This window comes from Carya illinoinensis, chromosome 11, assembly GCF_018687715.1.
Source record: "Carya illinoinensis cultivar Pawnee chromosome 11, C.illinoinensisPawnee_v1, whole genome shotgun sequence".
Taxonomy (NCBI): Eukaryota; Viridiplantae; Streptophyta; class Magnoliopsida; order Fagales; family Juglandaceae; genus Carya; species Carya illinoinensis.
Genome location: NC_056762.1, coordinates 39,978,026 through 40,002,770, shown reverse-complemented (window position 1 = coordinate 40,002,770; position 24,745 = coordinate 39,978,026). Strand labels below are relative to the sequence as shown.

Here is a 24,745-nt window from a genome sequence, read left to right as displayed (position 1 = left end):
TTTGATTGTGCTTATGTCATACCACGTAATGCATGAAAAAAAAAAAAAAAAGAAGAAGAAGAAGAAAGAAAGAAAGAATATAATGGGTAAAGCCATGCGATGAAGCTTTGTTCAACATGTAGCAGAGTTACAGGCATCAATTGATAAAACCAGGATAGGATCCATTTTAACTGCTTATATTAGCTTCAAGCAAAAGAGTAGAAAGAATAATAATATTAGCATCAAACCAAAACTTCACTTCATCGAAATTCAATTTTGGTGTCTACGCCACGGCTGCTTTCATCTACAAGAGCTAAACTTAACATTTCAGTGCAGAACTGATCATCGGATTTCAGCCATAGAGCCTGATTTCATTACATAAATGGAAACAAATTCAAATCAGTAAAACAAAACCCAAAGTTTATAATGCCATACTACTTCTTGATACAATCTTTTCTTTCATGCAAACACAATTATCATATCATGTAACCCAACCCAACATATTCATATCCAGAGATGTGAAACAAAAAACAATGTTAGTGAATATTTAAAAACTTTCATTTAATTACTTTCAAGGTATTTTTAAAGTATTTTTAATAGGGCATTAAAAAACATATTCGTTTAAATAGACACCAACTAAATCAAAACAATGCAGAACCATTTTTCAGGGATGCCAAAGTGTTAACAATGGTGTGTTTGTCGTGCCTAAAATGAAAGCTAGTAAGTGAATATAATCAGTCACTGATTGCGCACCTTGTGATAATATGTAATCGCTGCAGAAAAGTTATCCTGCAGGTAGGTCAAACGGAGCAGAAATATCAACATCGTCGTACCTTGACAAAACACCTAACACATGCAAAAACATGTAGATACACTAATCCTAGGATTTCAACTAGAAACAGTTGCTCTTCCAAGTTGCATGAAAACATCAGCTCGGTTCCTAATGATTGATCTACTGATCACTTATTTCTAGAGGTGGGCATTCAAAGGCCTTAAAGAAGGCAACAAAAGCGGTACATTTTTTCTCACTGAAGTTTTTTTTACTTGTTCTTTTCACCGAAGTTATTCAATCAATGAGGAAAAAGGAAGATAAAAAGTAATGAGAGAAACATATGAGGATAGGAAAATCTGAGATACCTGTAAATGATATGTGTATGCAAGGCCTGCATAAGTGCTCACACTCCTTGTAGTTAATGTGAGTGCTTTCTCATAGTGTGAAATTGCTTCATTGTACATCCTGATACATGGGTTTTCATTATTAGTACAAGCAAAATCATATCAACCGGTCCTAACCACCAATTTTAATCACATACTGTAATTTCCGGTACGCATGGGCAAGATTAACTACAGTTGGTTCCCATAATTCACTTAAAGGAGATGGAATGTGTGCCAAAGTCTTCTCAAACCACCACACAGCTTTGTTATACCTGTACAAAATTTTCCAGGTCAAATTCAGAAAAAATGTATCCGTAACAACATATACAAATTACGAGGGTTTTAATTGATCCATTCCCAAGAAGCATTTCTCTGAGCATTGAAACGAGTCAATTTTACAAATTAAACATCAACCATTGTTATTTTTGAGGATTGGAAAAATCAGAAAACTTTTATCTACTTTTATTTCATCAAGAAGCCAACTATATTGTAAGGGCTTTATTTTGCGTTGATATCAATCAAACAGGGTATTGGGTTACACGTACTAAAAGCTTTAAACATGTGTAACACAGGCTATATGCAAATACATTTCATGAGAACATAATGCGAGAAATTTAAGAGGGACATTCTTCATGAAGGGAAAATACACTTACTCTTTCATATGATAAGCAACAACACCTAGTTCATTATAAACAAGTGGATCAGACGGGCATATTGTCTTGGCCTGCATAAAAAACTGAAGGCAAATATCTCTATTAAAAATTTGAAAGTTTAATAAAACAATAATCAAGAGGATATGGATAGAGAAGCCACCAATGCTAATTAAAAATTAAGAAAAGCAATGGAATACGATGATTGAAATAGTAATACGAAGTAACTAACAAGTGAGTTGTAACATCTATTATTTCATAATCCATGTCTTCTTTTCAACCAAAAACCAAGACAAAAGTAAAATTACAAGCATATGAACTTGATTTAGCTTCTGAAGTATAAGCATGGCATACTTCATGGTTTTTCCTCTTTTTATTTATTTATTTTTTCTTTTGGACACATTTCATAGAATTCTATAAATCTTACTTCAACATGGAGATGAGGATGCAATAAATAACTCAAAGTCAATAATACGACACTTCCAATTCTATGACAGTACTTGGTGGATAAGTTTATCAAAATCACTTCCGGGAAAATGGTATGCAGCTTATTCAAACTTAAACCGCAACTTCCAAAAGACAAGTTCACAAAAAAGGTATTTTAGCAACAACATGGTAAGATGTCATATTTCTTGCAAGAAAATCAAAACCACGAGGACAATCTCCAATGGTTACAAGAGGCTTGATAACCTGTTCAGCAAGCTTAAAGCTGTGTGTTCGCATATACTCCATTCCAATGTACAAAGTTGGTAAATGACACCTGGAATAAGCGAATATCAACACTTAACCTGTAAAGGAACAATTTATAAATAAAATAAAATTTTATAAAATAAAAAGTGAATGACAATAGGCAAAATCTGTGACCATGACAATCTGTTATACATCCTCAAATTAAAGAGAAAACATGTAACGACCCAAGGAAAGACTAAAAAACAACTAGTCTGTGTATACTTCCTGAATACCTTGGCTATACCTTTTACTACTAATAAAGTTTTACGTCTACTTATCGAAGAAAAAATAAAACAATTGGAGCCCTTTGAGATCTCTATAAATTGCAAGACGTCCCCTTCATGCAATGCCGGCACATCCGCCATCCTCTTATACTCATTCTGATGTATTACAAAACAACTGCACCCTAAGATAATGCCAAGACTGATTACAGAGAACGGTCCATAAGATTTTGGACTGTAAAAAGTGAAAATGCAAGACATCTTCTGAATAAAGAATGATATGAAGCTGCAGTTACATTTATATACAAATTGTTAAAGAAATTTTAGAGAAAAGTAGAAAACGAGAAAAATCTTAAAAGCATATCAAACACAAAGTAAAAGTTACGCCTGTATAGCTGAAATTGCAGTCAAAAGATACTCTTCAATATACTGTCAAGTGGCAGAATATAGTTCAATAATAAAGAGTCAGATTGAACAACACAATACCCTGGAAATAAACGAGCAGCAGTTCGATATGCTGACATTGCTTGATCACCCTCATCTTTAGCGGCATATGCATTTCCATAACCTATCCAAGCAGGTGGAAATGTTCCATCTAGACTTGTAGCCTTGCTGTAGAGTATAACAAGGACTAGTAATTCAGTAATACAATCATGCAAACTTCATAAAATGAATTACCAGATGGCAGTTGTTAAAGAATATTGTTGTAATAAGCATATCACAAAGGATTTACCAATCCTCTTGTAATATTATATTACCTGATATGATAGAAGAAACTAATAATTAGCTATAAAATAACATCATTAATGGATGCATCTAACATTTCCAAGCAATCAAGTGCATACAAAAAACAAATTCCCACATATTTGGAGAAAATTAAAAAGATCAAATACACTTAGGAGACCATTGCAGTCAAAAGCCAACCAAAATGTGCAGGCCATTGACCCGAAATAATTAAAAAAATAGTGGGGAATTTAAGCATTATAAGGACAGTAAATGAAACCAATATTGCTGTTCAAGAATGTTTCTAGCCTATTTTCTCTGGCGGGGTGGACAACAAATAGAGGAATGACAATGTAATAAACTCAGAATACCATACTTTCAAACATAAATGGTTTTATACTTGTGATCCAATCATATACTAGAAAACTAACAAACTTCAGTTTATACAAATAACAGAGATAAGGCAGCAATTGAGTAAGATGATATAGATTGGCTCCCTGTTATAACATTTGCGGTCTACCTGAAATAACGACGTGATTGGTCATACTTCTTGATGCAATAGTAGTAGCAACCAACAGCAAACCATGATAAAGCCCTAAAAAAGAAAAAAGTCCTGAATAAGTAATGACTGTTGGTACTCAAAGCATCTACTTTCATGGTAATTTGAGAACCAATGATTCAATATTGATGAACTTGAAGCCACACTATTTCACGTTTTTTTCTTTATTATTTTCTTGTTTTTTGGGTGAATGGCGTGTGGGGGGAAGAGAGAGCCAAAAATATTTTTCTGCCTTTTATTGTAGATTCTCATACTTCCTGAGATGCCTTAATCTTAGTGACGTGCAAAATATCCCATGCTGAGTTGTGGGTGATGAAAATGTCGGAAAGTGTGCTAAAAGGCCTCAAATTTCAACCCAAGAGTATCATCATATCTAAATATTCCAAGACATTAAAGCTATAGAGAAGTCAATAATGAAAGCCACACTTACTTTTGAGGATAGTCCTTCACTAAATTGCATGCCATAAGATAAAGCTCATTTGAATGTCCAAGCTCCATGGCTGCTGCTAAATGCACCAAGGTACTTTTCAGATGGAAAGGGTCTTTTTCAAGTAGTCTGTAATGCATATGCTAAACAGGTTGAATAAAGAAACCACTTATCAAAAAATTAAAAAAAAAAAAGGTTGAATAAAGAAACCTTGCGAATAAATCTTAGCACTAGTTCCAAACTAGTGAAAACAACTTACACAGATGTTAGTTCAAAACATTTTTGATATTCCCCGCATTGATGGTAGTATTCAGCTTTGCAGGCCAAAAGATCGGTGTTGGATTTTAGTGTATGCACGACAGATGGATCAGAAGGGTCACTAATACAACTTTCTTTTTCAAGTTCTCTGAATTTGGCTTCTACAACATTTTCTTTGTCATACTGGGTAATCAAAGAAACAGAACTAAAGATTTCATACGGCAAAAAAACCCTTAATCAATGTAACAATAAGAAAACAAAAGTGAACTAGTCAGAGGTATTTGACATGATTTTACATTTGGACTAATTCTTTGCTTACCTTCTTTATTAAACATGAATAGAATGACAAGAGCCATCCATCTTCAGGACTAATTTGCAATGATGAGAGTAAACTTGCCTCTGAAATTCAGCAGCGAATCAAAAGGTTAAAGAAACGAATAATCTCAACCATAGTAGATAGCTATTTGAAGAAATCCAGATGAAACAAAGTGGAAACTTAGCGGATCGATCCAATGCCAGAACAATTGACAAAAATAAATCAGACCAAGAACTAAACTACAGATGCATTAGAATGCAGAAATCCAGTTTCATACTAACTGGATTTATTTCTCTACAACAGCATGCATAAATAACAAAAAAAAAAAAAAAAAACAGAAGCTTGAAGACTACTAACCTTCCTCAGAAGTCAGCATGTGATTTTCAATAAGCCGCTCCAAAGCCTGGGATAGATACAACCACAAGAAAAATATAATTATACTATCAATTTAATATAAAGAGCTCCATAACTATAGAAAAAACGAGTAGCAAAAAGATATGGAGCTGTTAACGATCACTAAGGCAGAAGCAATTATCGAGTTGCTTGGAAATCCTGAACACGTTTGAACTTTGAAGTGTACACCTTCTTCAAATAAAATTACATGAGTCAAAGAAGAAGCTATATTCTCTTGGGAGTAGATCTTGTACATCAACAGAGAAACTACAATTTATAATGGTTGACAGGTACCTCATAACATAAAGGATCGGCTTTGACAGCGGCTTTGTACCTGAAAACATAACAAATAGAAAAAAATTAAGGAAATCTTCAACCAACATAATAGTTCTTTCCATTCAAAGTCACACTTACCAAGATTCAATAACAATTCTAAAGCTAGTAAAAGTAAACGGCAATAAAAAAAAGTTTCATTTTATATTTATAATAAAAGACCTCAAATCATTATATGATTGAGCAAAATTCCACGAGACACTAACCACAGTCGAGATAGGGCACGGTTGTCCGAGGCTTCATATGCCTTACCTCTTAGAAAGCATATAGCCGAAGATATCTGTCAGAAGATTGAAAGATCAGCTTACTATACTTTCAAACCTCGTAATGATGAGCACTCCAAAACAGTATATAAATCACAGAAAGCAGAATTTTTTTTATTTGAGCTGCATTTCACAGTATAATTGCTTCTTGCTCAAGCACATTGGTGTCGAGTGGACGGATACTTTGTATGTACATAAATCTGATCAAATTAAATTAGACACGGAAAAATAAATAAAGGAACGGAAGAAGTGTTTACATTTATCTCACGGTCCTCCCCATCTTTGTCGAGGTACATGACATTAGAGTCCTTTGTGTCAAACACGTTTCCATGTTCATCCACTTTGGCATCGCCGAGCATCAAGAGGCATTGGTCCCACTCCTTCAGTTCCTCCTAATGACCACATATACGAATAAACCAAACGAAACAAAGCATAACCAAGAGGTACGAGGTATTTGGCGGCGAGATAAATAGGGGGAAAGAAGGATACGAGGCATTTGGCGGCAAGATAGCGGAAGCGGAGGTCGCGGAGGACGATCTGAGAGGCGTTGAGGAGGTGGAAGGCACTGCGGAAGTGGCGGCCAAGGAAGAGAGCCTGGGCCTGCATGTAGATGTCGGCGGGGTCTTTGGTGAAGGCCGCCACTTTGTCGGCGAAGAAAATGGCCGAGGAGTAGAGGTGCTTGCTCACGCAGTCCCGCACCACTCCCCTGAGCTTCTCTATCTCTTCCTCTCTCATTTTTTTAAATAATTTTTTCTTTTTGTTCTCTCTGACTGAGAAAATTGAATACGGAGAAGGGGAGTGCGAGTGTGAGTCAGCGAGACTGTACAGAAGAAGAGGAAGAAGATCGATTTAAGGGTTTATTAGAGGGCGGGGACACTCAAATGAGCGGGAGGTTCGGATTTGGTAATGTCTTCCACCTTTTCTTTTATTTTTTTTAATAAAATAATATTATATACAATTACCGCATATTCGTTTTAAAAAATAAGTTTATTATCTTTTTTTTATATAAATTTTTTATTTATTCATTTAAAAAAAAATAACTCTATAGTGTTTACACACTGCATAACTGTAAATATTATTTATCTTTTTATATTTTTTAAGTATTAATACATGCATTATTTTTGTTTATAATTCTTTATGTAATCATATATTTATAATAAATGTATTTATAAAAATATTTCTCATTTAAAATGTATATATCATTTTCTTTTAAATACTCATCCTCAATTTTGATGGATTATATAAAAATATTTATTTAAAAATCAAAAAAATTATTGATAAATTAAATATGTTAGTATTGCGAAAGTTTAATATATCAACTAAAAATTTTGTCAAAAAAATTTAATATTTAATATGCTTACTTATTGATTTATAAATAACATAACTCTTTAATTAGATTGGTTCACTCCTCTTGGCTTTTGTCATATTTATTGCATGAGTTTTACTACGTATAAGCGAATTTGCGTATCAATCTACATATCAATACTGATGGCTTCATATTTAAAATTTAAATTGATATTATTTTCAATAAAATCTACTTTCTGACTAGTTATATTGAATGAGTACATGTATTAGTGTGCAAAATTACTTACAACTAGATTTTTTCTTATAGCATATTTGCCAAGAATTGAACCTGATAGGCAAACAACTCTCTCCAACCGGTTGGAAATTTGAAACTTGTTGCATTATGGCATTTATGTATACATGCCGCGTGGAGAGTTCTAGGAAGTACAACTAGCATGGATGTGTATGTATGAAATAAAGAGCAATAGACTACATAAAAATAATCTTACAAATTGATATTGCTTAATGTAATTCATCAAATTGTAAAAATATTTTTATTATAAAATATATCTAACAAATCACATAAAGTCAATTTATAAGATTCTTTTGTGCAATCCCTTTCTGAGCGTAGCACTCCTCTATTATTATTATTTTTTGAGTGATAGCACTCCTCTATTGATATTATGTTGTTTGTTCTCTCTCTCTCTCCCACAAAAGGGGCAAAAAGAATCATTTTCGACCCCCAACTAAAAAATGCAGGAAATGTAAAATCTTTTCAGAAACATATTTAGCTTATACATACCGGAGTCCAGTAGTAAACAGAGCAAACATAGCATGCTAGCAGCACAGCTTTTCACAAATTCTGCTCAGGAAACTTCAAACAACAAAAACATTGTAATAGATCTAAAGAAAGCCAAGCCATGTGATGCGCCTATTCTGCACCTACATCCAAATGCACCGTGGTTTAACAAACAAAGTTTAATATCCCGACAGAATTTCCTTTTCCTGGTTGTTACTAGTTTGTATCTTTCTAAAAATAATACACAGTACAAGAAGCCCAATCCAACCCATAATTTCTAACTTGAACAGCAGCCAAGTTTTTTCAAACCATATTTGTCATCTTTGATATTTATTTTCTCTCCTTGGGCTGGAACAGATGAAGAATCCCCATTTTCCCCTCCTTCCATTTGCTTCTTGCTTGCTGTGTGGTAGATTTGAGTCAGAACTTCAGCGAAAGCATTTTCTACATTTACTGCCTCCAGTGCTGAAGTCTCCATGAAATAAAGTGATTCCTTTTCAGCATAGGATTTCGCTTCCTCTGTTGAAACAGCTACTAGGTGGCGAAGATCAGATTTGTTCCCAACAAGCATCACGACGATGCTTGAATCTGTGTGGCCTCTCAACTCCTTCAGCCATCTGTCAACATTCTCAAATGTTGCATGACGAGTGATGTCATACACAAGGAGTGCACCTACTGCTCCACGATAGTACGCACTGGTGATGGCACGGTACCTATAAAGTCAAGAAGGCAAATGGAAATATAACATCTAGTCTGTGAGGGTAAAGGTATCAAGATTATGATTCAGGTGGTGTCAACAATAATCAGCAAATGGCACACTAAACAAAATAAACTGGAGTTACTTGTATCTGATTAAAAGATCTTTGAAGTGTCTTAACAAGGCACGATGGTTCACTAAATGTTAACAGAATAAAATCCTTATCGAGATAGGGTTAATATATAAAAACCAAGACTAAAAATTGCACTTGCAGAAGATATGAATGAAAAAAATACAGAAAAGTGTACGTCTTCATGCACCTAAGGCAAATTCAACCTCTACTTCCCAAGCCCACCTTCCCTGCCAGTACTTTACTCCCTTTGTCTCAAGCTCATCAAGAAAACACAATATTCTTCCATCAATCTATCTTTACAGAACACCCACTGCTTAATGCCTTCACAATCTAAATCCAGAGTCTACACAATCAGGAATTCCATGGCAACTACAAATTCGGGCTACAATCCACATCTTGCAAAAATAGTTAGGGTAATCCTTTAAACTTTGTTTCCACTTGTAAACTAGTAATATCGTTAAGCTTATACTTGCAAAAAGAGTTTCATATAGTGAGATTCCAACAGCTGACCAATTGGCCTTGACAAGTAGCAAAGGTTGACTCTTGCTAATTTGCTTCCCTTTCATAATTTCAAAATTAACCGACAACCAACTTGTTATCCTCCTGTCGATCAATCCATCAGTCCATCTTCCAAACAAACAAATAAATCAAATCCGAGGGCTCTAAAGCAACAAAGGAAAGTAGAAAAGCTTATGACTCAAATACTAAAAATTGGCTTTCACCCACTAGCTTAACATTGTTAATTCATGCATGTAGTTTAGTCAGACGCTTTTAACTCCTTAAGCTGTAAAACAAACACAACCACTGATGCAATATTTCAAACAACATATCTGAACTCAGTGCACCTGAAGAGGACAATGTGCAACTCCCCTTTCCAGTCGGGGGTAATGTGAGTGAACAAATTTCCTTTGAAACAGCCCAATTATAATACATGTACCAAAGTTAGTTAACAGCACCTCTTTACAGATCTAGACCAGGGAAAAGGGGATTCCATGAATCGAGGTTTTAACCTCTTGGGAAGCAACTCGGAACTAAAAAGCACCTTCTTAGAAAAGACTATCATACAGTACGTTAAAAACTCGTCTCGGTTGATGAAGTTGAACACTATCATACAGTACGTTAAAAACCCGTCTCGGTTTCAGACCCATATATGATCTTCATTTAACATATTAAAGGATAAATAAATATGCCCAATCCGAAGAAAACGCCCAAAACTTCAGAAGTAAACAACTCCTAGGTCAATTATTTACAAACGGAAAATTAGATTTTAAAGAGAAAGAATACCTTCATTGAAACAAATCCATGATAGGAACTAAAGATTTAAATCTATGCCTAAAATTTAGTAAAAACACCATACGTCATCTGCATCCCAGCCAAGCAAAAGAACCAGCAAGTAACTGAGCAAGCAATTAAGATGGCATCCTAAGCTTTGTTTCATAAATATGACACCCATAGCCACCCATAGCTATACAAATCCAACATACCCATCAATCAAGGAGCTAAAATAGGAGAAACCCAAATGAGAAAAGACAGGGTTGGAGAAGAAACAAGTACCTTTCCTGGCCAGCAGTGTCCCAAATCTGAGCCTTGATGACCTTGCCATCGACGTTCAAGGTGCGAGTGGCAAACTCGACGCCAATGGTGGACTTAGATTCGAGGTTGAACTCGTTCTTGGTGAACCTGGACAGCAGATTCGACTTGCCCACGCCCGAGTCCCCAATCAAGACCACCTTGAAGAGGTAGTCGTAGTCGTCGTCGGCTCTGTACCCCGCCATTGTTGGCTAGCTCCAAAGCTTTATTCCTCGAAAAAATGGGCTGGCGCGAGAGAGAGATTTGCAGTCAAGCGAGGCTTTCGGTGGGATGTAGTCAGTACTGGGAAGTGGGAAGCTAGAAAATGTTTTCGAAAAGAACCGACGGTTATCATGCGAGAGTAAAAAAGGGTTGCACGAAGTGGGAAACATCCAAATTTCAATGTTCGATGGGAAAGAGGTCAAACCAAAAGTTTGACATCTCGAATTTGCTTTCACATGATTGGAAGTTTTTCTGGTATCCGGACATAATTGATAATACTATGCAAAAAATTTGAAATTCAAAGCTGCTGAAAACTTTTAACTTAAAAAATGTTCTTATTATTTTGAATGAGATAAATCTAATCTTTAAAATGAAAGAAAAAATTAAAAAATTAAAAATCACATTCAAGTTCAATGTAATTGAAAAAAAAAAAATTGGTATCTTTGTAAAGCATAATTTAAGAAACAAGTTAAATAACAATCCCTGGCCTGCTACAACTTTCCCCCTTCCATGTAAAAAATAGATTCTTGAGCAGCTAGATCCTAAGCAAATGGATCCCATCTACCTTGCCATTTCTCGCAACTTGAGAAAATATAAAACTCATTTTCTTTTTAGGTGTGAAGCAATGACAAACAAAAATACGTTATCTTTCGTTGAAATTAAGGAGTAGATACATAACAAAACACCTTGATTCAATGTAGATATAGATGTTAGTCCTGCTCTTTGGTCGTTGCCAAATTTCTTAGGACTGCCTCCAAGAATGAATTCTTACGAAAGTTCATTAAACGATAGTGTTAGTCCCATGATTTTTTCCTTTGTCATGCAATTTATTTTATTTTATTTTATTTTATTTTTCTCTCCCGAGTGGTTGTTTAACTCCAACAGAAGGGAATGAAGAGATTCAAATTAATGTTGTCCGTTTCACGAGACATGGTCCCTGTCGAGTGTGCTGGCTACTATTAGTGTATAAAGATTTTCCAAATGCGTTATGACACTGTCTGTCTATCGCATATGTCCTTTTACGGTACGTATAAAGTGGCGTAAAGTTTTAATGGAAACTACCTTTGCTAAAAATAGACTAATTAAACCAACAGGCATTTGCGTCTGTGTTCATGTATGTATGTATGACTGGGGATGTGGGGTTCCGTGCATGAAGACCGCTCCATGCATGACTTCATGTCCACCAAATGATACCTTAATCAATTCAAAATTCGAATGGATATGCTTTCCTAGCAACAGTTAAAAGGTGGTTCTTCAAATCCCTTCAGTTCATCAAAAGGTATATTTTCCTAATAACGGTACCATATTCAGCTAGCTTCAGAGGGAAAAAAGACGTATAATGAACTATGGTCCCATCTATAATAATATATATGAGATGCATGGACCCTCGTCCCCACCATATTACTCCGTGTTTCCTCCCCTCTTATATATGCTTATCTTTATCGGAAACTTCTGAACTTTTGTGTCTACTCTCTCTCTCTCTCTCTCTCTCTGACCCTGATCTCCATCGTGTTCCTCGAGGTCTATCAATGACCATCTTTGAAGGTTCTTCTCCAGCTTCGTCTCTGAAGGAAACTTCCTCCACAAGAAGTCCGAATGTTCAAATGGTTTCGAAATCAGTATCCGAGAGGCTGCTAGGGAAATTCTTTGATGCATCGCAATATGACTTCGATTATGAGAAGAGTAGTTTGTGGTCTCCTCCAATAGAGCGTAGGGTGTTTTTGGTCGAAGCACCAGCTAAAATATGTTCCAAAGATGTGATATTCTCAAAACTGAAGAATGCAAAGAAGGCGTGGAGGACACGAATATTTTGTTTCAATTTCGTAAGTACTTTCTCCACTATAGATCAGCAATAAAGCCTTTGTACGAGTGTGTTGCTAATTATCTTCTCCTTTTTTTTCTTCGTTCTTATCTAATGAATATTGCATATTTTGGTTAACACTGTCGTTCCCCCCCCTCCCCGGCCCCCTCCCTCTCTCTCGTTTTCTTTATTCCTTTATTTTTTTTTCCTTACATATGGGGATAACGCTTTGCATATATTTTGAACTCATCAAGTGCTCTAAACTCTAAAGATAATGTATGTTGGGATGCTTTTCTTTCGTTTTCAGGTCTTTTGGTGCTCTTGAATACAATCTTGGTGCCACACTCACAAATTCAGAATCAACGATTACATCGACAAAGCCATGTTTTGTCTCTATATATATATATATGTAATCCCCACATAGCGTAGGCCGTACGTAAAGAGCTAGAGATACGCAGTCGATCCAGCAATCTACAAGTTGATATAATTGTCCAAGGAAAAAAAGCAAAACAAAGGCAGAAAACAAAAAAAAGCAAATCCCAATTGTACGTTTCAAATCAAAATAGAACCTCTGATATATTGGGTCTCTCATTTCTGCAACTACGTGCATGCATGCATGTAGTTTTTTTAGTGGCTTAATATAATCAATATACGTATTTGAATCTTGTGTTCTTGGTCTTGAGATTTTAAATATCCCGTAGCCATGAATGGATAGAGTGACATGTCTGCCAGACATGCTCTGCAATATATATGTTAGCCTGCAAAGCGAATTTCAGTCTGACTTTGCTGCTATGAATCTGATTTTGCGTCATAAGATCTGGATACTGCAGGTCTCTGAAAACAACGGTTCTAACTGATCACACTCTTCTTTTGTCTGACCTAAACTTGAATTAAATTCCCTCCCCAACTTTTGGGTAATTCAAAGTTGGACAGATTGTTTTATAGGAATCTGATAGATTCGTGTTATTCCCTTAATTCTAATATTTCTGAACTTACGACTAAAAGATAAAACATCCAAGCAATGAATTGAAGGGGGTACAAGTTGCATAAAATGTTCTGGTTCAGCTCGTTCGTTTACTAGATCTCCAATTTCAGAGGTTATACGATTTGCGAAGCACGTAGTACTTAGAGGACTCGTGTGGATGAAGAACAATATCTATCCGTACATATATGCGGATCCACGTACTGTATATGCTGTCGTTCTTCTTTATTTTAAGCTTGCTTTTTCTCGATATTAATTCGCCTCTCTTTTCCAGTGTTTCATGTGCATGATGTTCCCTACAGAATATATATATATATATATATATACACGAAAGTCGTTCGATATGTTTGAATGGTAAAACGACCCATCAGCAGACATGGTCGGCGTGCATGCTAGAAAAAGGGAATCCAGACTGGGTCTTTCTGCCAATTCCAGGCCGGAGAGTCGTAGGCGCTTTTTCAGTGTCCAGACTGCAGACTCCTCACCGCAAAAGGGGTCATTTAAGATCCAAAGGCAAAACCGCCTTTCTTTTTGTAGATGAATTCTTCTTCCGATCGTTATAACCTTGATTTATACACTTAGTGAGACACTAGTCAAACACTGAATGTGCAATCTCCGATGTTGAGATTTCCAATAGAGACCGAATCCCAAACTATTTTTCACCTAATTCATTTAAATTTAAACGATATAATTGTGTTATCTTATTAAACATAGTTTTAATTTTTTTACATTGAAAAAAAGTTACAAAAGAATTTGGAAGCTTTTCCTATTAATTATACCTAAAAAAAATATTGATTGGAGTTTTTTTTTTTTTTTTAAATTATAATGTCTCATTATAAGTATTTTCTTAACAAACCAACTTATATAGCAAAACTCTTTATAATTACAAAAATTTCATGTATAGTCATTTTTGTGTATTCTTTATACACTCTATCAATGTAATTGACTATGTCATATTTTTTAATGAAAACTATTATAGACACAAAAAAATTACACAAAAGTAAATCTATAAACCGACGTAGTTTTATATAATCTGTTAGATTTACTTCACATTAAAAGTAACATTAAAATCTAACATACTACATCAAGTCACATCAATTTATAGATTCATTTTTGTGTAATTTCTTTATAGCTAAAGTATTTTTATTTTTTAATATAAAATAATCGATTAGGCTAATTACATTAATAGAATGCACAAAGAATACACAACAATGATTGTATCTAGCAGAACTTGATTAATTAACTCGACTAGTCTAATAAATTATGCCACATACAGTCACTTTTGTATATTCTTTATCCACTTCACTGATGTGATTGACTAAAGTAGTTATTTTATGGTGAAAAAATAATGCAATCAATCATATCCATAAAGTATACAAACAATATGTAAAAATAAATACACATAAAATTTTTGCAAATCCAATGCCTCCAAATTCCATCCCCTTCAAATTTTAAGGTAACTAAAAAGGGGTTTACGAAGCATTACTCTGCCTCTCTACGTGGTTTTCCTCTTGCACTGCTGGACTCAACCCCATGCCCAATCTTGAGAGTTGAGATGGTGAGCTTGGCAGATATGGCTGGCCGACGGACGGTAAATGAGGGAAAATTATTCCTTTAAATTGTTGTACAAGTCCGATTTCGAGGCACTCAAAGAGAGCACTCGTCAGATATATTATTTGTATATGTTTTAAATAGATAAGTCTTTTTGTAAAAAAATAAACTCTCTTGAAAAAATGTAAGAAATATATATATTTTTTAATAAGATCTACTTTTTTATAAATGGTCTATTCATAATTTATTTATTTAAAATTTATAAATAGCATTACTACACGTCAAATAATCTCTACCGCATCTATGACCAATTTTAGATCCTCCAAATTGAAGGAACACACAAAAATTAAAAAATAAATTCTTTAACTATAAATAAATTATATAAAAATAACTTTAAAAAATAACATGATTTAATATAATATATTAATTTATAAAATTATTTTTATTATAAAATAAATTTAATGGAATTGTTCGATTTTGTGAATTTATTTTGTTGTAATGCGTTCGAATACTAAAAAATGAAAATAGTTGGCCTCAGTTCAACTCAGTCAAATGTATTTGACCAAACTACAATGCACACTGGGTATGGTCTACGTCTGAAGTGGTAACCACTAATCTACTTGGAACGCTCTCTTCTTCCTCCTCTTCCTCTCGCGGCAGGCTGATCTCAAATTAAGTTGCATTGCTTGCCATGGATAGAACAATCTAATTGAAGAGAAAAGCGTCGAAACCCGAAACTATTGAGAGTAAAGATTGCTGCTTGCCTCTGTGAGCGCCCGATAGCGAAAGCATACTGATATCGATATAACACTCTCCCCCAACCCTGGACCCCCAAAGAAGATGAAGCCTCCAAAACCCATCTCTCCCTTTAGGCTCTCCTCCCTCCTCCGTCTCCAAAAGGACCCCACCCTCGCTCTCCAACTCTTCCGAAGCCCCAACCCTAACTTTAATCCCAAGAAGCCCTTGCGCTACTCCCTCCTTTCCTACGACCTCATCATCTCCAAGCTCGGCCGCGCCAAGATGTTCGACGAAATGGAGCAAATACTCCACCAACTTAAACAGGAGACCCGCTTCTCTCCCGGCGAAATCATCTTCTGCAATGTCATCTCCTTCTACGGCCGCGCCAAACTCCCCGACCGTGCTATACAGACATTTGAATCAATTACTGGTTACCGTTGCAAGCGGACCGTGAAATCGGCGAATTCGCTGTTGAACGCACTGTTGAGGTGTGGAGAGTTTGAGAAAGTGAGAGAAACTTTTCTAGGTATTTATAAAGACGGGACCCCGGACGCTTGTACATATAATATATTGATCCATGCTTGTTGTCGGATTGGCAGTTTGGATGATGCGTGGAATGTGTTTGATGAAATGAAAAGAAGGGGTGTTCTTCCAAATGCGGTGACGTTTGGGACTTTGATGTATCAGCTCTGTATGAATCTTAGGTTGAAAGAAGCTTTTAAGTTGAAAGAGGATATGTTGGGCGTTTATGGTGTTAAGCCTAATGCGTATGTGTATACATCATTGATTAGAGGGCTTTGTGGGATTGACGAATTGAGTTCGGCATTTAGGCTGAAGGAGGAGATGGTGAGAAATGAGTTGAAATTGGATTCGGTGGTTTATTCTAGTTTAATTAGTGCGCTTTTTAAGGCTGGCAGGAAGGAAGAGGCTTTTGGGATCTTGGACGAAATGAAAGAGCTTGGGTGTAAGCCTGATACTGTGACTTACAATACTATGATTAATGGGTTTTGTAAGGAGAAGGATTTTGAAGCAGCATTTAGAATCTTGGATGAGATGGTGGAGAAGGGGTGTAAGCCGGATGTAATTAGTTATAATGTAATAATTGGTGGGTTATGCAAGGAGGGTAAATGGATTGAAGCAAAAGATTTGCTCGAAGATTTGCCGAGACGTGGGTGTGCCCCTGATGTGGTGTCATACCGGACACTTTTTGATGGGCTATGTCATTGGAAGCAGTTTAAGGAAGCAGCGTTTATTTTAGAGGAGATGATCTTCAAGGGCTTTGCACCTCGCAGTGCAAGTATTACTAAACTCGTAGATGGATTATTTCAGGAATGTAATTTGGAATTGCCATTAACTGTTTTGGATAGTCTAGGAAAAGGAAATCTTGTTGATGTTGATACCTGGAGGATAATGGTTTTGATGGCGTGTAAGAAAGAAAAGCTGTCAAATTCCTCCAAGGTTGTTGACACTTTGGTGATAACGTAATTTTAGACTGTGAACAGTTGAGAGTGAATTTTGTTCAATTGAAGGTGTGCTTCCCAATCCTCTAAAGACTAGTTTCGTTGTGACTGGCAGTCCATGTCTTTGTGCCACTCAATAGTTGGCTGCACTGAAGCAAAGTGACTCTGTCATCATGCGTACTCGAATGCTGTATTAAAGCTTTCCAAGGCTACATCTCGACATCAAAATCCCAAGTTTGGCCAGCGGAGAAATGGCATTGCTTGGATTACTCAGTTTGCTTTAGATGGCTGAGTTGGGAATTCCTTTTCCATTTTCATTTCAACTCTCATTGCAAGCAGCCCCAAATCTCCATTTTTGAAGTGTTTTAGGCTTTTAGCGGTGGAAATCTCCGTTTGACCCATTGTATTAATAGTTACGGCGGTTTTAGCAGTCTTTTGAAATTTCAAGGCTATGCTAGTTTGTCTGTGGAACCATTATCCAAGTAGAATTAATTGGAAAGTTATACCAACTTATCTCCCATTACTGACTTTTCTCTGATAAACAGTGATATCGTTTTTAGATAGTTTTCTCCCACAATGACTCTTTTTTATCTGGTTTTCAGGGTTCCAAAGGCCTTGCAATGTTGGGATGCTTTTTTTTTTTTTTAATGCCTCTTGGCTCACCTGTGCGTGCTAATGCAAGGAATCAGTCTCCTCCTTTTTTTTTTTAGAAATACTTTTTGCAGTCGGCAGATGCAGTCGGTGTGCAGTCGGTTGTAAAAAAGTGAATTAATACGGGACTTATATGAAAAAAAAAATTATTTTTATAACTTTTTTTTATTCATGTAAGTCCTCCTGAATATAAAAAAAAATTTTTATAATTTTTTTTTATTCATTCCGTACAGTCGACTGCATGCCAACTGCATTTGCCGACTGTATGTAGCAAAACCCTTTTTTTTTAGACCAGGGGTTATGCGTTAGGAATAATGATAAAAAAATGGAAATGAATTTACTATTACTTTTTTACAATTCATTTTATAATCAACCAATATAAATATGTCGCTTCATCAAAATTTTGATTTAATAGATAATTGTGAAAAAATTATAAGAGAGGCGTAAGTTAAATCATTTTTTTAATAAAATAAAAGTTATTTATGTAAAATTAAACTTATTTTTAGAGAAAAGTTTAGTTCACAACAAAATATCACAAAATAAAATTTACAAATTAACGTGATCTATTGTGGTGTGTCAAGTTATAAAATTATTTTTATTATAAAATAAATTTAAACTAATACATTTAACAATATCAATATATAAAATTATTTTTATAAAATATATTTATAAATTTAATAGGAGGTTTATTTTTAATGAAATGATATGATTATATTAGTTAGTTAAAAATAAATTATAAAATAATGGTAAAAAAATGGTAAGCCTAATATTTCCACCTAGTCTTGTAATAAATAATACGATTACACATGTAACAAAATTCATATTGGTATTGCCTTTTAGAATATAAAAGATATTGGAAAAGGAATTGACCAACTACAAATTATAAAATCGAAATATATATATACACATGAATAATAATACTAGATCCCCTGTTGGGAGCTGCCGCTCCCAGCTTTTTATTTTTTTATTTTCTTTTTCTTTTTTTAGTGATTAAGAAAAATTTATTTAATATTATTGTGAATTTTTTATATTTTTTTAAATATTTAAAAATATTAAAAAATGATGTGAAAAAAAAATAAAAAAAAATTTTTTTTTGACCTAGCAGCAGCCCAGCTGTGGCCGTAGCAGCGTTCATATTCATATATATATATTTTATAAAACTTTTACGTTCCATTACTTTTTATCAATAATATATTTCTTTTTCCTAACGAAAACCAGTCAGTCACTCTCCCTCCGACGGTATTATTCCCATCTCCGAAGTTTTTTATTATTTTGTTGGGAAATTAAAAAGAGAGAAGAACTTTCCTTTTCTTCCCGAACGCCTGAGGCCTCAGCCCTCCACTTTTCAGGCCAGTCCGGACAACCCATTTCTCTCAGGTCGTTTTACTATTTTACTGTTAATTTTCCTTTTACAATTTTTTTTTTTTTTTTGGTCATAAAAATACAGGATCTCGGTTCTTTTGGTCGTCATTTTCGCTGATATTTTATCCTAATTATTATTACTGAATTTTATTTTATCAGTTTTCAATGTTTGTCTTAATTACTGTTAGAATAATAGATCTCGATTTTTTTTTTTCTCAGTAGTTGATCTCGAAAGATTCAATATTGGGGTCTCTGATTCAAAATTTTGCTTCTCTGTCGGCCTAAAAAATCATATGTTAGCCTAATATGGCTTAAAGGTATCCATAGATTAGGAATTATTCGTGTGTATTTGGGAATTTCCAAAGAATCCGGCCCTGAAAACCATAACTGAAAAGTGGACCGGCTGCTTCTAATTGTGCCAGTCAATCTCAGTATCTTGCAGTGCTTAGCTGATTTGGCGAGATAGGCTTGCTAACGATTTCATTAGTTCCTTGTCTATCTTTGAAATTACTGGGGATTTTAATGCTGGGGATCTCAAATTTTTGGTTTTAGGAAAAACCCACCACTTCTTCGATTAAGAATCAGTACACTCCTCTTCCACAAAATTTTCCGTTATTCTATATCTAGTTATTTGTTGTAAGATCTTTGTGGATGGTCAATTCCAATGTATACATAAGTCTGTGTGTATTCTTGCTAATGGAAGTTGTTTATGGACACATATAGGTTAATTACTGTTATATCTTACAAGATGCCTTCTGCTCAAGATCCATTCTATGTAGTGAAAGAGGAGATTCAAGAATCTGTAAGTTTGTTGGTGAATTGATTATGATTTGAAGGAGCATTTAGCAAAGAAACTTTTATTTTCAGTCAATAGCATGTCTTATTTGGTATACGTGATCATATAAATGTAGGCCCTTGGTGAATTTTTTGTTTTTACTACTACTTCTTGATATTTCCATGATATATAGTATTTGACATCATCTGCCGCCTATTACTTCACATTTTGGTGGTTCTGATATATTCCTTGTCCTCCAATTCAACTCCACTTTTGATGTATTTACAACATATTGTGGATTACTAGAAGCGTTACTAGAAGTGTGTAAATACAATGGGACGCTGGAGCAAAGATATGAGTTGAAATAGGGTGCTCTATTTTTGTTGTTACTGTTATGGTTTATACATGGGTTGGTTTGAATTGCATTTTTCGTAGCATTTCTGTTCATTCCTCTGATCAGTGCTGTGAGAATGATAGATAGTTGCTTATCATCACTTTTAGATCTGGTTTTTATTTTTTTGGACTTTTTAGATGGTGGCATTAGGAGCTTCTTAAGATATATTAGTTGTCTGACTATTTGATTACCTTCCTGGTTAGATTGATAAGTTGCAGTCTACTTTTCACCAATGGGAGCGTATTCCTTCTTATGCTGGAGACCAAGTACATCTCACAAAGGAACTGCTTACTGGTTGTGAGAGCATTGAGTGGCAGGTAATTTTAGAACTACCACATTTAACATACTGATTTTACCTCTTCGATTATTCTATGAAAGATCAACAAGATGTTTCCATTATGTGATTTACCCTGCAATGAGTCATTGAGAAGATTGCTTGGTGTATAAATTTACCAAATTTCCTTATTATTCTGATGTGATCTTAACTTGCATTAAACCCTTGCTATTTCATTTGCAATCAAGGGTCTGTTACTGAGTCCACTCCGGCTAATCTTTTTAGTTGAGTTTTGGCATTTGTTCATCAAATTGGGCTAACTAGCCTCAGTATGCAACTATTGAGAGCCTGTTTTCTTGATAGGAAGGTGGATGAATTGGACAAAGCAATTGCTGTGGCAGCTAGGGATCCATCCTGGTATGGCATTGATGAAGTGGAACTTGAAAAACGAAGAAGATGGACCAGCACTGCTCGTACGCAGGTATCAACCATTGAACTATATTTTTGGGGAGTGGAGATGGTGTGTTTAGTAATAAGAATTATTGTAGATTGACAAGTCCACTCTTTATAATATTACCCAATAAACTGGGCTTTAGCTAAAATGGCTATGCTTTTTCCACACAAATTACAAGGTAAACAGTTGCCAGGTTGATTTATTAGATGCAAAGGAATAGTTTAGATAATATACTGTATTGCATTACAAGCTTTTGGCTTTATGTGTGTGTGGCTAAATGATTGGACTACTTATTAGGTGGGCACCATGAAGAGAGCGGTAGAAGCTGGGAAGGTATCGAATGGGACTGGCACTACTAGTGCGAGTGCAATGCGTCGAGAACTAATGAGGATGCCAGATTCAGACCAGAAGGATAGATCTAACCACTACACTGCTGTAGATAATGACGATATCATATCATCAGAATCTGACAGACAGCTGCTTCTGATAAAGTAGCATTATTGTTTATTTCTTTTTCCTTCCCCACACAGGCTCATGCTAACATATTAAGCTCAATATCTATGTGTTGTCTTTCAAACTTGAGGGGTTTTATTTACAGAACTTCATTCTTTATGTCGGTTGACTTGTTTGTGTGTTGGTTAAAAGGAACATATATGTCGTGTTACAATTTTAACAACCTAGATAAGAAATTTCTGACTCCTCTTAGGGTTTTTGAGATATTAATTTTTGATAAGCAGGTTGCCAAAATATTATAAAGTCTAATTAGCACGTAACATTTAGTTTTGATGACAATTATAACCCTTAAATCAGCGAGAATGATGCTACCGCAACTAGCTAGTTGTTGGAGAAAAAAAGTCTATCTAGTTGTTACTATTTTCATAATAGTTATTTCTTTTATAATTTTTTTACATTATATAAAAGATATTGATATTTTTAACTGAGAAACCTCTTGGGGTAGATCTGTGCCATTCTGAGAAACATGCTATGTACATTGTATCTTGACTGTTCTTGACTTTGTATCCTTGTCATTGTTGATTGCAGGCAGCAGGATGAGGAATTAGATGAACTTAGTGCAAGTGTGCAGAGAATTGGTGGTGTTGGGCTTACCATACATGAAGAGCTTCTTGCACAGGTAAGGGATTTTTTTACAGTTCTACTGGCAGAAAATGATGTCGAAGATAACATTATCCAACAGTGACATTTTTCAGACTATCGGTAACTTGTCAATTAACTGTTTTGTCACCCTCATTGATGGATCATTTGTTTTTATGTTGATTTGTTGGACTAAATGGTAAATCTTTGGGTGCCCCAGGAGAAAATTATAGATGATTTGGGTACGGAAATGGACAGTACATCAAATCGCCTTGATTTTGTTCAGGTGAGCCTCTGTAATAAGCCTGAACTATATTGTTTATTTTCAATTTTTGCAAGATTGATTCGTACCAGTGATCTAAAATATTTGACTTCAGCTACTATGTCAATTGAAAACAAAGATTAAATATGATCCCATTTGCTAAATTTTAATGAATTGGTTATTTCAACATACTAATACATAATAAGAGGTGAAAATGTGATTTTTATCATCTCTTTGCAGAAAAAGGTGGCTATGGTCATGAAAAAAGCTGGAGCAAAGGGCCAGTTTATGATGATATTGTTCTTGGTGGTTCTGTTTATCATCCTATTCGTTCTGGTCTTCTTCACTTAGGCAATTGAATGAACAAGTTTGCAATATTTGTACATGGGAGACTTGGGACGAGGAATGGGAATATCCTTGGGAGTAGAGAGAGAGAGAGGAAGGAGGGGACTATACAAAATTGATCGGAATGAAATGATTTGATTGGTAATCTGGTTTTTGGAGTTAAAAAAAAAACTTGGAACGAAATGAAGAATCTGCCTTTTTGTTAGGTGCAACATCTTAAGTTGCTCAGAATTTGTGGTTGAAGTAGCACTTTGAAATTACAATACAATGTAAATACTATTATTTTGAGTCATGTTTATTTCTCCATGCGGCTTTGCCAAGATGATACTAAATGGTTCCCATTTATGATTTCTTAGCATGCGTTTGATGAAATGGATCTATATTGTTCCTCATAATTTACAGCCTGTTGGTTTTTCGAGGCCGATGATGTTTTTCCATAGTTTGAACCCGCCATTATTTTACAACAAAGAACAAATCTTCCCGGTGATCTGTGCTCAAAATTTTCTTGCATATGTGATATCTGTAAATCCAAGTGAAGTGAACATGCATTGCAAACCCATAACTCCATTGCGATCCCGATACCAAATGTGGCTTGTGGTCGAAGTGCAATTGAATCATCGGAGGCACCTGCCCAGAAATAATAATAAAAAATACCCAGAAATCATTGATGCACTTACCAACCTCTGATCTATAAACTCAAGACTGTTTTAGGCTTTCACCATTATTCATCTTATATATGAACCCGGCCACTAACGTCCTTTGTTACACATGCAGGAAAGAAAGTCTCTGTATTAGCATGATCGATCATTGCCTTTTGCAATAGATAAAATTGTTATAATATATCTAGCTAGCTGGGAATTAAAAAGATACAGTAGTGGGTCTTGGGGTTACATCACACATTGTCCTAAAATTATAGAAGCAGCCAACACATGAAAGGTTCTGGTGGCTTTTTCCTTTCCATGGGGTGGGTACTCTTTCACGTGGCACAAAAGCATCAATGGTGTCCCAGTTCAAAAGCGCCACTGATCTTCGTGCGTTGAATCTATATACATATAATTCAGACATTCATGTAAGTCTTTAGATCAATGGTTTGAGTACTTCATCTCGAATGCCCCCATGTTTGTCTAATTTGTTTGCCCTACCTATCATTTCTTAAAAATCTGGTAACTCTACAATTAATACGATTTTCCACCAACTAGCTAGGATGCTCATGTCATAGTTCTACACATTAGAGATTTTTGGTTGTGTAACCAATCCAGGCAAAATCTCATCTTATCTCATCTCAACTCATCATTACAACCTTTTCAAATCTACCTACAAAATATAATAAATAATTTAAAATTTTCAAATTTCAATACAAAGTTAATATTAAAAAAATTATATTATAACAATATTTTATTTATTACTATTTAAAATATCTCATATCATCTCATCTTTGTAACTAAACGGGACCTAAATATCTAGTTATAAGTTGAACAGACAAATTTATAAAATTTATTTTCTTTTGTTGGGTAGTGATTTATTTATTCGATCATATGGATCATACGTAAATTAGGAGGGTCATTGACTTTATTTTCTGAACTGCACATTTGATACGAGAGATTCTAAACATGATGCAACAAGTTTGGATGGGGAGAGTTTGTTATCTTTCTGGTAAACTCTAAACAGCATGCAATTTTAATAAATCAATGCAATTTTAGGACATTGAGATGTTTGCAGTCACATCAAGGGTAGATGCCTAGAGGGCTGTCAAAAGAACAACATTGAGATGCTTTCTGTCACACTTAACATGAGTAGGGTTCTTGACTTGTGAAAAACCTCAGAAGCAACCAACAAAATGGCACCACTAAAATGTAGCACTGTTTATTGTCATTTTCAAGGCTTTCGTTTGCTT

At 35.0% G+C, this 24,745-nt stretch overlaps 4 protein-coding genes across 7 annotated transcripts; 2 read left to right on the top strand and 2 right to left on the bottom strand.

Moving 5' to 3' along the window:
* Positions 1–80: 80 nt before the first annotated feature.
* LOC122281434 (anaphase-promoting complex subunit 6) lies at positions 81–6,884 on the bottom strand. The gene is made up of 16 exons (XM_043092903.1): positions 6,496–6,884; positions 6,264–6,398; positions 5,950–6,023; positions 5,705–5,744; positions 5,375–5,420; positions 5,021–5,100; positions 4,703–4,884; positions 4,447–4,572; positions 3,978–4,052; positions 3,221–3,346; positions 2,475–2,544; positions 1,788–1,870; positions 1,293–1,406; positions 1,117–1,216; positions 733–768; positions 81–344 (listed from the first exon to the last, which is right to left on the bottom strand). The coding sequence occupies exons 1-16, from the start codon at positions 6,739–6,741 to the stop codon at positions 240–242; spliced, it is 1,638 nt and encodes a 545-aa protein (XP_042948837.1). The 5' UTR covers positions 6,742–6,884; the 3' UTR covers positions 81–239.
* Positions 6,885–8,044: 1,160 nt separating this feature from the next.
* On the bottom strand, positions 8,045–10,884 carry LOC122282798 (ras-related protein RABA1d-like). Its single transcript, XM_043094830.1, has 2 exons — positions 10,474–10,884; positions 8,045–8,802 (listed from the first exon to the last, which is right to left on the bottom strand). Exons 1-2 carry the CDS (start codon positions 10,692–10,694, stop codon positions 8,367–8,369), a joined length of 657 nt encoding a protein of 218 aa, XP_042950764.1. The 5' UTR covers positions 10,695–10,884; the 3' UTR covers positions 8,045–8,366.
* A 4,732-nt stretch (positions 10,885–15,616) lies between these two features.
* On the top strand, positions 15,617–17,762 carry LOC122280523 (putative pentatricopeptide repeat-containing protein At1g53330). The gene has a single exon (XM_043091465.1). It carries the CDS (start codon positions 15,885–15,887, stop codon positions 17,265–17,267), a length of 1,383 nt encoding a protein of 460 aa, XP_042947399.1. The 5' UTR covers positions 15,617–15,884; the 3' UTR covers positions 17,268–17,762.
* Positions 17,763–19,067: 1,305 nt separating this feature from the next.
* On the top strand, positions 19,068–23,157 carry LOC122281993 (syntaxin-61-like). 4 transcript variants are annotated; one of them, XM_043093897.1, is made up of 8 exons: positions 19,069–19,270; positions 19,979–20,057; positions 20,628–20,741; positions 21,066–21,179; positions 21,450–21,643; positions 22,194–22,284; positions 22,465–22,530; positions 22,747–23,157. In XM_043093897.1, the coding sequence occupies exons 2-8, from the start codon at positions 20,004–20,006 to the stop codon at positions 22,855–22,857; spliced, it is 744 nt and encodes a 247-aa protein (XP_042949831.1). In that variant the 5' UTR covers positions 19,069–19,270; positions 19,979–20,003; the 3' UTR covers positions 22,858–23,157. The 4 variants fall into 4 exon arrangements, with proteins under 4 accessions (XP_042949830.1, XP_042949831.1, XP_042949829.1 ...); XM_043093895.1 differs by having other exon boundaries at positions 21,062–21,179; XM_043093894.1 differs by lacking the exon at positions 19,069–19,270 and adding an exon at positions 19,309–19,839.
* The last annotated feature ends 1,588 nt before the right edge of the window (positions 23,158–24,745 follow it).